Genomic DNA, 10,999 nt, shown 5'->3' on the forward strand with positions numbered 1-10,999 from the left:
TTTTTTTTAAAGATTTTATTTATTTATTTGACAGAGAGAGACACAGCGAGAGAGGGAACACAAGCAGGGGGAGTGGGAGAGGGAGAAGCAGGCTCCCCGCAGAGCAGGGAGCCCGATGCGGGACTCGATCCCAGGACCCTGGGATCATGACCTGAGCTGAAGGCAGTCGCTTAACCAACTGAGCCACCCAGGCGCCCTTGACTTCTATTCTGAAGGAGATGTTAAACTACTATTAAGGCTTTTTGAAGGGGATAGTGACATGATTTTGACTTAAGTTTTAAAGACTAATTCTGGCTGCCATGTGGGACAAGGGGAGAAACATCATTTAGGAAGTTATTGCAAGAATCCAACTGATTTATATATTTGTAAGGGAAGAAGGGAAGATGTTGTGTATAGAATCCCTACTCTTTGAAGATACAAAAATAATTTCTTGATGACTCTATTGAGGTCTGAATCTTTTATCTGTGAAATAGCATCTCATGTTGGTCAATTTTAAAAGTTCCTGGGTTGATTACCTTTGATTCTTTGACGTTGCTATCTTAATGAGTGCTAACATGAATTACATGGTTTGATTCTTCAGATGGTCGCCAAGAGCGCGTTATGTTTGACAAAATTACGTCTCGAATCCAGAAGCTATGTTATGGACTTAATATGGATTTTGTTGATCCTGTAAGTAAATAAGGTTTATATGTAAACCTTGCTTCATGTGATTCCTTTTACTAGTCCCTTATCTCTTATCATTCACTTGATAAATATTTTGGTTTGGTATTTTGGTTATGGCCTTGGATATAAAATGTGAATTCATTGCTGAAAACTTACTTTCTAAAACAAAACAAAACGAAACTTATTTTCTAACTTTTGGTCCTGTGAGTTCTTTTCAGAGAATTATCAGAGTGAACAAAGAGGAACACTTACATTAACATTTCATATTAGAGACTTCCTTGGGTGAATTGTTTTATTCATAAGTGGAAAAGCCTGTAGAAAAGCTTGTTTTGGAGTTGTGGTCATTTGTATAGGAACTAGTTTGAAATTTGCTTTTTTGTTATCTATGTAGAAAGAATACATTTAAGTAATATAAAGTAGATTTCATGGTCAACATTTAAATTAAGGAGAATGCTTCATAAGCAAGTTGTTCTGTTTTTCTCATTATTTTTTATAACTTCCCTACTCTAGACCCTCATCGTCTCTAATCTGGACTGCTGTCTCTAGTGGCCTCTAAAGTGTCTTCCTTTAATCTTGTCCTGTATAGATGCATCTTACACATAGTTTCCAAAATGATCTTCGAAATGGAGTCTCTAAGAACCCTTTTTCCAAACCCATTCATATTGCCCCAGCCTTATTTGGGTATTTTATCTGTACTGCTGTGGCACTTGTGCTGGCCTCCTAGCATTAATCACGTGATATGGAAATTAATTATATGTCTCTGTCCTTCCCTAGAATCAAGTGTGGGCTGTGTCTTAACCTTGTGATATCTGCCGTGCTTGGCATGTATGTAATTAGACACTTGATAAATATTGAATTGACCAAAATGTTCAAAAGAAAATAATTTTAAACAACTTTAAAATATGCTTATTATAAATTCCCTTTTATATTTAGGAATATAAATAAAATATATTTATATTTTATATTTATTTTTATATTTAGAATTTTAAACAATAATTAGAATAATAGAATGTTAGAATTGGAATGAATCTGAGAGATCATCCTATTTCATCTTCCTGTTTTAGAGATAAGAAAGGTTCAAGGAGAAGGGGAGTGACTTATACAAGTGACTTGTTATTTTATCCTGAGTTCTGATTACTTGCCATGTAGCACCAGAAACTATTCTGAAGATTTCACTACTCTTTTACTGAACATAACTTATCTCTTGGATCTGAGAAGAAAGTGATCAGGAGCTTGGGCTTAGGTATAATGTAAGTAGAAGAGATTATAAACTAGTAATACACACACACACACACACACACTTTTTTTAAGGGGGACATGCTTTGGTTACCTGGGAAGTGCATTGATTTTCTATTGAATTAAGGTGTCTTAAAGATTCAGTAAACACTCAAGAATTTGTTTTTCTTAAAAATGTATGGTAATAACTTGTGCATTGTGTGTTTTAAAAAGGAGAACCTCTTACAAAATGGTCTTGCAAACAGCGAAATGCAGTGAGGTCGCATGGGATCCCGTGGAGCAGGAGTCGTAGTAACCGTGGGCAAGTCCCAGTATCCTGAACCTCAGTTTCTCACATAAAGTGGTGATAGTAATAAAACCCATCTCACATGGTGACTGTGAAATGTCAGAGATGATGAAAATCGAGCTACTTTGTAATTTGTGAAGTGCTAAGGGAAGAGTAGTCACTGAATGATTTACACCTTCATCTCCTTTAATTGGAATGATTAAAGTTTGATTCATTTGCTTTCTGATACTTGTCCTTAGGTAGGACTGGGGAAAATGAGTAAGTATGTAGCTCAAACCCTGACCACAGAGGGAGAATTTGAATGAAAGATGAGGAAATACTTATAAAATCACTGGTTTGTTTTCAGCTATTTTCCTGTGAGACCATTACTCTTTATAAAAGCTATACTTGGGTTTTTTGTTTGTTTGTTCGGTGACCCCTCTTCATTGCATATGTAGTATGCAGTTTCTGGTGGTTCTGTTGGTTTATGAGTTCTCATTACTAAGTTTCCCATAGTCCAACATTCTGAAAGATAATTTTTCAGAAAAGGAAGTTGTCTGGTTTTTTTTTTTTGATAATAAATTTGATTGTTTTCTTCATTGCTCTTTTAAGGAGGCTAGTGGTTCTTGGGGAAGCTCAAGTAGTTCTTGGTTTTGTTTTAATAGGCTCAGATCACCATGAAAGTAATCCAAGGCTTATACAGTGGGGTCACCACTGTGGAACTAGATACTTTGGCTGCTGAGACAGCTGCGACCTTGACAACTAAGCATCCTGACTATGCCATCCTGGCAGCAAGGATTGCCGTCTCCAACTTGCACAAAGAAACAAAGAAAGTGTTCAGTGGTGAGTCTGGAGGAAAAAGTTAGAATTCTCAGAAAATGTGTAAGACTACTCAAATGAAACCTTAAATGTCAAAAGAAAAGTTACGTCTTATTTTAAAGGTGTGCGAGTTAGTGGCATAGAGGGGATTGGAACTTCCTGGTTCTCCATGCTGCTGACCTGCTGCATGAGAGAGTCAGTGGATCCTTTTCTTCACCCTTTTCTGTCTCTTTAAAGTTTTACTTATTTATTTGACACACAGAGAGAGAGAGAGAGCACGCACAAGCAGGGGGGCCGGCAGGCAGAGGGGAGAGGAAGAGAAGCAGGCTCCTCTCTGAGCAGGGAGCCCCATGCGGGGTTACATTCCAGGACTCTGGGATCATGACCTGAGCCGAAGGCAGATGCTTAACCACCTGAGCCACCCAGCACCCCACGCCCCCCCGCCTTTTTTAAAAGCCTGTCTTTAGGTGGTTGATGGTGGTGTGGTTGGAAAAACGAGTAATATTTATTGGCATGTTCTGGGTTGAACAAAATGTCCTATGTCACCATTAGCAAGCACTTCATTACATCACTCCCATTTTATAGCTCAGGGAATGTGAGCAAAGGAAGGTTAAATAATTTGTTCCGTATGTAACAAGTGATATATGAAAAGTCAACTGGTAGACTGAGATTAGAAATCTTTTGGCTGTCAATTCCAGATCTTTATGTGGAGCTCAAACATTATATCACCCTCTTCATTAGATTTATTGTAGTTATATTAGTTATCCCAAAATTGATCTATAGATTCGAGACAATCCTAATCAAAATGCTGGCATTATGTGTGCATATATAAGTTTTATATGTAAATGCAGAGGGTCACACTCTGTTATGATGTCTTGAAGAAGAGCAAAAAGACAGGGCTTATTATCTGCATTTATAGAAATGAAACGCTTGGGATGATAGATTATAAATTTATAGTTGAGTTTCTATTCTACTGGGATAAAAAACCATTTGAGAGGAGATAATAATTTCTGTTTTTCTTTATTTTCAACCAATAATTCTCAATGGTTTGGTCATCAGAATCACCAGGGGATCTCTTTCAAATTACGAGAGCCTATGTTTACTCTAACTCTGGAAGATTTTTCCTTAACTGAGGCATTATTATGTATTTATTCAACAAGTATATGGTTATTGAGCACTTTCTGTGCTAGGCAGTGAGGTAGGTTGGCATGAAAAAAGGGTTTTAGACTATTACCGGAGGATTGAATTTGTTGTTAAGTGATTTTGACATATATTTATTTAAAAATTTTTTTAGATGTGATGGAAGATCTCTACAATTATATAAATCCACATAATGGCAGACATTCTCCCATGGTGGCCAAGTCAACACTGGATATTGTTTTGGCCAATAAAGATGTATGTATAATGCTTTTCTAGTGAAAAATTTTTTTATAGATTTTTTTTGTTTTAAAGCAATAAGCACATTTAAAAGAATTTAAACACTACAAATAGTATAGGTAAAAAGTTATTCTCTCTCCTCTGAATCCTACTTTTCCTTTCTAGAGCAAGAATGTTTTATCATTTTAAAATGTATTTTTCTAGAGCTATTCTATAATATGTATGTGTGTTTGTATATGTGTACATACATATTTTTCCTTTTAGTGATAGTGTACTATGCATACTGTTATTGCTGATACTTTTTTCACCTACAAGTTTATCTTAAAGGTAGTTCTATACCAATATTTATGAATTTACCCTATTCTTTCTAACAGCTGCATGGCCTTCCATTTTATAGATATATTGTCATTGTACATATATATAAGAATTGTTAGTGATGAATATTTGTTTTCCATTTTTTGCTACAGCGAATATCCTTGCATGGTAGGTGCTTTGCTCATAGATGAGTATATCAGTCAGATAAATCCCTTCAGTGGAGTTACTTAGCCAAAGAATATGTGCATTCAAAAATTTTGTTAAAAAAATTTAGTAGACATTGCCAAACTGACTCCCAGCATTAAATCTTGAGAGATCTTGCTCAGCAACTTAAAAATTATCCACTTGTGTTTTAACCCCTTTCTTAACTAGATCCCACAGGAGAGAAAGGGAAGAATGTGTAGGTCTTGCCAGCCCTTTTGTACATGGATTTATTTACCATGGATATCTGGACAGATTAGAAACCAGTTTTAACCTTGGGTAATAGGATGATTAGTCACCTGTCTCTCAAAATATGTATCTGATGTTAAAGAGAGAGAAAATTGAGTTGTTTGTGTGTTGTTCGTATGTATAATCTGGAAGACAGATTAAATAAAGAACAGCAGAAACCTGTATTTGTAAAATAAGTACTAATAAGTATTTCAGTTCCCCATTATCCGCACTAGGGACCTCCCTGCTTTTGGCAACAAAGATGCCCTTTAAAATTTAAGAGAAAAGGAAGGGTTTCGTAGAGATTTTTCTAGGCCTTGGCTGTGGATCATTATGCAGAAACACTGTTAGTATTTTGAAAAATAATACTAACTCCATTTTTTTCTATCCAGAATGATTATTTGTACCTGATTGCTTTTGTTTTCCTCTAAACAGCTTTATAGCCAAGAAAAACTCTGTAACAATGACCATTGTCACACACTAGTTTGTTTAAAACCAGTTAAATTTTTTTTGAAGAGCCTTAGAATTAATGTAATCCTACCTTCTGTCATTGTTATCATATATAGTTATGTAAAGTTTAAAATGGGCTAATTTTATTTTATTTTAAGATTTTATGTATTTATTTGTCAGAGAGAGAGAGAGAGCACAAGCAGGGGGAGCAGCAGGCAGAGGGAGAGGGAGAAGCAGGCCTCCCGCTGAGCAGGGAGCCTGATGCGGGGCTCAATCCCAGGACCCTGGGATCATAACCTGAGCTGAAGGCAGACGCTTAACCAACTGAGCCACCAAGGCGTCCCTAAAATGGGCTAATTTTAAAATAAAAATATGTATTAGTAAATATGTGGTACCAATACCTTTAGATTAACAGGTAGTCTAAAAGCATGTTTGAGGATGATAGGGGCGCCTGGGTGGCTCAGTCGTTAAGTGTCTGCCTTCGGCTCAGGTCATGATCCCAGGGTCCTGGGATTGAGCACCGCATTGGCTCCCTGCTCCGTGGGAAGCCTGCTTCTCCCTATCACACTCCCCCTGCTTGTGTTCCCTCTCTCGCTGTGTCTCTCTCTGTCAAACAAATAAAATCTTTAAAAAAAAAAAAAAAGGATGATAATATGGTCCCTCTTGTGCTCATGTTCTTTCCTTTTTTAATTAGAGGTGAACTGTAAAATAACAGGGAAAGTTTGGAAAATCACATTAATATTTTTACTTATATACAGCTTACATTTACATGTTCTCTTCTAGTCTTTTAATATACATGTTTTTAAACCTAATTAAGATATTCAATTGATATATTGTTTTATTTTCCTTAATGTTAGATATAAATTTCTAGTCTACAGTACTTAGTGTTATCTCTTTTGTATCCTGTGTCAATTTTAGTTCTGGAGTCAGGGCTAAAAGATATCAGATTTTGTGAAAATAAGTCTAATTATCTTAATTATAGGTTTTTTTCCCCTTAACCTCTTTCAGCGCCTGAACTCTGCCATTATCTATGACCGAGATTTTTCTTACAACTACTTTGGATTTAAGGTAAATAATGGGCTTTAATAAGTGGGAGTTCCTCCTTAAATCAGGATATACAGGTTTTTTGTTTATGTTTTAGTGATATGATTATAAAGGCAGTAAGTTTTGGGAGTCGGGATGGACCTGGGGTGGGGATTAGGTTAGGGTGGTGGTGGTTGTTTGAATTAAGGAAAGATAGCTTATCCATTTGCAGTTTTTGAATTTTCCAAATGCTACCCGTGGATTACTTGAGGAATTATATAGATACTTTGCTAGAATTATTCCATATTATTCTATTTATATAACAACTGTTTATTGAATTCCTACTATGTGCAAAGTGCTTTTTTAGGTACTTTTGTGTTGATAAACAGTATTGTGTAGTGATTGAGAACATGAGTGTTGTTGTCAGACCGTCTGAGTTCAGGTCTCTGCTCTATTTCTTATTAGCAAGTTACTTAATCTCTCTGCTTCGGTTTCCTCATCTTTAGGATGGGGATAATAATAAAATTTCAACAATAAATTCTCTTGAGAATTAAATGAGTGTGAATGTGTGTGTGTGTGTGTCTGTGTTGCTTACATCAGTGCCTAGCCTTAGAATAACACTTCATAAGTGTTAACCATAAAGATGATGATGATGATGAATACCACAACTTCTGCAATTAACATTATACATATTAATACAGAGCTGGCTTTTTCCAGGAATTTTCATGTAGTCTTTTCCAAAACAAACAGCCAACTGATAATGTTCCAGATTGAAGCCAGTAAGATATGCTATTCCTTTCATTTAAAATCATATAAAAACTGAGAATATTTAAATAGATTGCCTTGGGGCGCCTGGGTGGCTCAGTCGGTTAAGTGTCTGCCTTCAGGCTCAGGTCATGAGAGTCCTGGGATCAAGCCCAGCGTCCGGGCTTCCTGCTCAGTGGGGAGGCTGCTTCTCACTCTCCCTCTGTCCCTTACCTCCCTGCTCTGTCTGGTTCTCTTGCGCACGCACACTCTATCTCTCTCTCTCAAATAAAATCTTAAAAAAAAAATAGATTGCCTTATTGTGAAAGATATATCCATTGTGTCTTTAAAAACTGTGCTCTGGAAGTGTTTTGGTTGCTTTGGTTTTTCTAGACGCTGGAGCGATCCTATTTGTTGAAGATCAATGGGAAAGGTGAGAAATGAACATGTTTGTTTTATTTTCTATCCATTATATTGAATATAGAGCTCTGAGCTATTAGCCTTAACATTTCTATTTAAACACTAACATTTTTAACTTTAGGTTTGGCTTTTGAATAATTGTTGGCGCTTATTGGTAGAAGTTTTTTAAATTGTCTTTTGGTATTCCTTTTTGACTCAGGTACATGTCTCAGCCTAGTCTTTCTGACATGTCCCATCATTTGAAACTCCTTTTGTTTTTAGTGGCAGAAAGACCACAACATATGTTGATGAGGGTGTCTGTGGGGATTCACGCAGAAGATATTGATGCTGCTATTGAAACATACAACCTTCTTTCTGAGAAGTGGTTTACCCATGCCTCTCCCACTCTCTTCAATGCTGGTACCAACCGCCCACAGCTTTCTAGGTATGTGTCATCTCCAGTCGTTTTTAATGTTCTGAAATGGTTTTTTTTTTTTAAAGATTTTATTTATTTGACAGAGAGAGACACAGCGAGAGAGGGAACACAAGCAGGGGGAGTGAGAGAGGGAGAAGCAGGCTTCCCGCGGAGCAGGGAGCCCGATGCGGGGCTCGATCCCAGGACCCTGGGATCATGACCTGAGCCGAAGGCAGACCCTTAACGACTGAGCCACCCAGGCGCCCCTGAAATGGTTTTGATTAGGGAAATAAACCTTGACCTGAAGAAACAAGGCAGTTAATCACATAAAAATTAATTTAATGAACATTGAATCACTCCTGCTCTGATCAAATGAGATTTGTGTCCTGGAAAGCTCTGCTGCAGTTTGGTAAATGAATTGGAGAAACAAATGCTGATAATGAAATTTTTAAGTTAACTGTGATGATGTTTGCACAACTCTCTGAATATACTAAAAGCCATTCATTATACACTTTAAATGGAGAACTGTATGGTATGTGAATTACATCTTAATAACATTGTTTTAAAAACAAATACCAAAAACTAATTATGGGACTCTTAATAGTCTATACAAGAGATTGTGGTAGTTTGGATTAGGGAAGTGAAGTAGAGATTGAGAGAGTAGACAGATTCAGGAGCTATTTAGGAGGTAAAATTGACAGAATTTGGTGATGTTTTGGATGTGGGTCAAGGTTCGTTCCTGAGTTTATGGGTAGAGTAACAGGATTAATGGTGATGCCATTTTCTGAGAAAAGGAACACTGAAACAGAATCCAGTAATATGTTAAAAAAAAAAAAAAACACCCCTTAGCAACATTAGTGTATCCAGGAATTCAAGGATACGCTACATAAAAAACTGCATTAATGTAATCCATTGCACTAACATATTATACCATCAAATACTCTTTCATAATAAAACAAATTTAACAAAATAGATACAGAAAATAACTTTCTTAATTTGGTAAGAGATATCCACTAAAAACTTAGATCTCTGTCATCTCTGTTTTCCGCATTGTAGTGGAGGCTTGAGCCGGCATTATAAGATAAGAAAAAAACGGATTGTAAATGAGGGAACAAAACTTGTAGTGATTCACAGGTGGTATGGTTTTTACATAGGAAATTCAAGAGCATCTACACATAAATTATCAGAATTAAAAAGAGATTTCAGCAAAGTATCTGGATATAAGTTCAATACGAATGAAGGAAGTATCTCTAGCTTTAGAAGATTTAAGTTTTAAAATATATCATTTATAATACTGGAAGGTACCCAGGAATAAATCTAATAAAAGATGTGGAAGACTTTTAAGGAGAAAATTCTAAAACAGGACATTAAAAAACATTTAAGGACATTAAAAAACAAATGGAGAGTGATTTTATATCATAAATGGATTTGATATTATAAAGATGTCAGTTTTTCCTAAGTTAACTTATAGATCCAGTCAAAATGTCAATATGCTCATTCCAAAATTATTGCAGAAGAGCAAAAGGCTAAGAAAAATTTACTAGGCTTTTCAAGATACCAGTTCTAATCCTTGGAACCTGTAAATGTTAACTTATAAGGAAAAATGGTCTTTGAAAGTATGATTAAAAAGGATCTCGACATAGGGAGGTTAGCCTGAATTATCCAGGTGGGCCATAAATCCAGTCAGAAGTACCCTTAGAGAGGCTGAGGGAGTAAGGTACATACAGAAGAGAAGAGGCAAGGTAAAGATGGAGGCAGAAATGGGAGTGATGTGGCTACAAGCAGAGGAGCCACTAGAGGCTGGAAGAGGCAGGGATCTGTTTTCCCCTAGAGCCTCTGGAGGGAGTGTTCTTGATTCTGGCCCAGTGGAACTTACATTGAACTTCTGGCTCTGGAATTATGAGAGAATAAGTTTCTGTTTTAAGCCATCAGGTTGGTGGTAATGTGTTAGGGCAGCCACAGGAAACTAACATAAATTGCAATAGCAAGTTTTGAAGAGTAAGTCCTACCAGGTTTCAAGACTACCGTAATGCCATGGTAATTAAGACAGTGTGGTATTTACTCTGAGATAAACAAATAAACCGGTGGAGTATAACAGAGAGCCCAGAAAGAGATTGAGGCTTATATGGGAAGGTGTCGTTGCAGTTCGTCTGGGGGAAACGGTGCTAGGGAAATTGGTTATCTTATGGGGAGGAAAGGTAATTAGATTTCCCTTTTTCATTCCATATAGAGAAATATGTTCAAGAAAGAAATTTTATTTATTTATTTATTTTAAAGATTTTATTTATTTATTTGACAGAGAGTGAGCTAGCGAGAGCAGGAACACAAGCAGGGGGAGTGGGAGAGGGAGAAGCAGGCCTCCCGCCAAGCAGGGAGCCTGACGTGGGGCTTGATCCCAGGACCCTGGGATCATGACCTGAGCCGAAGGCAGACGCTTAACGACTGAGCCACCCAGGTGCTCCCAAGAAAAATATTTAAATATGAAAGTAAAATCTTTTAGAAGAGCATTAGAGAAAATAGATAAATGTCTATTTTTCTCCCTACTTTTTACTATGAATTTCAAATATTCAGAAAAGCTTAGGGGCGCCTGGGTGGCTCAGTCCTTAAGCGTCTGCCTTCGGCTCAGGTCATGATGGGGATTGAGCCCCGTGTCGGGCTCCCTGCTCCGCGGGAGGCCTGCTTCTCCCTCTCCCACTCCCCCTGCTTGTGTTCCCTCTCTTGCTGTCTCTCTCTCTGTCAAATAAATAAATAAAATCTTAATTAAAAAAAAGAAAAAGAAAAGCTTAAAGATAGTGAATGCCCATACACTTACTTACCTCTGTCTAGATAAAAATATTACTACCATTTTGCCATATATATATATA

The 10,999-nt window shown here is 36.9% G+C and overlaps 1 protein-coding gene across 1 annotated transcript; it reads left to right on the plus strand.

Moving 5' to 3' along the window:
* Positions 1-558: 558 nt before the first annotated feature.
* LOC145719581 (ribonucleoside-diphosphate reductase large subunit-like) lies at positions 559-8,204 on the plus strand (the record flags this gene model as incomplete). The annotated part of the gene is made up of 6 exons (XM_081811077.1): positions 559-669; positions 2,830-3,007; positions 4,278-4,378; positions 6,563-6,622; positions 7,715-7,754; positions 8,003-8,204. Coding segments are annotated over exons 1-6 (650 nt in total), but the record flags the coding sequence as incomplete, so codon positions are not given.
* Positions 8,205-10,999: the final 2,795 nt, after the last annotated feature.

The sequence above is a fragment of the Leptonychotes weddellii genome, unplaced genomic scaffold (genome assembly GCF_054177405.1).
Source record: "Leptonychotes weddellii isolate Sample4059 unplaced genomic scaffold, ASM5417740v2 HiC_scaffold_5371, whole genome shotgun sequence".
Taxonomy (NCBI): Eukaryota; Metazoa; Chordata; class Mammalia; order Carnivora; family Phocidae; genus Leptonychotes; species Leptonychotes weddellii.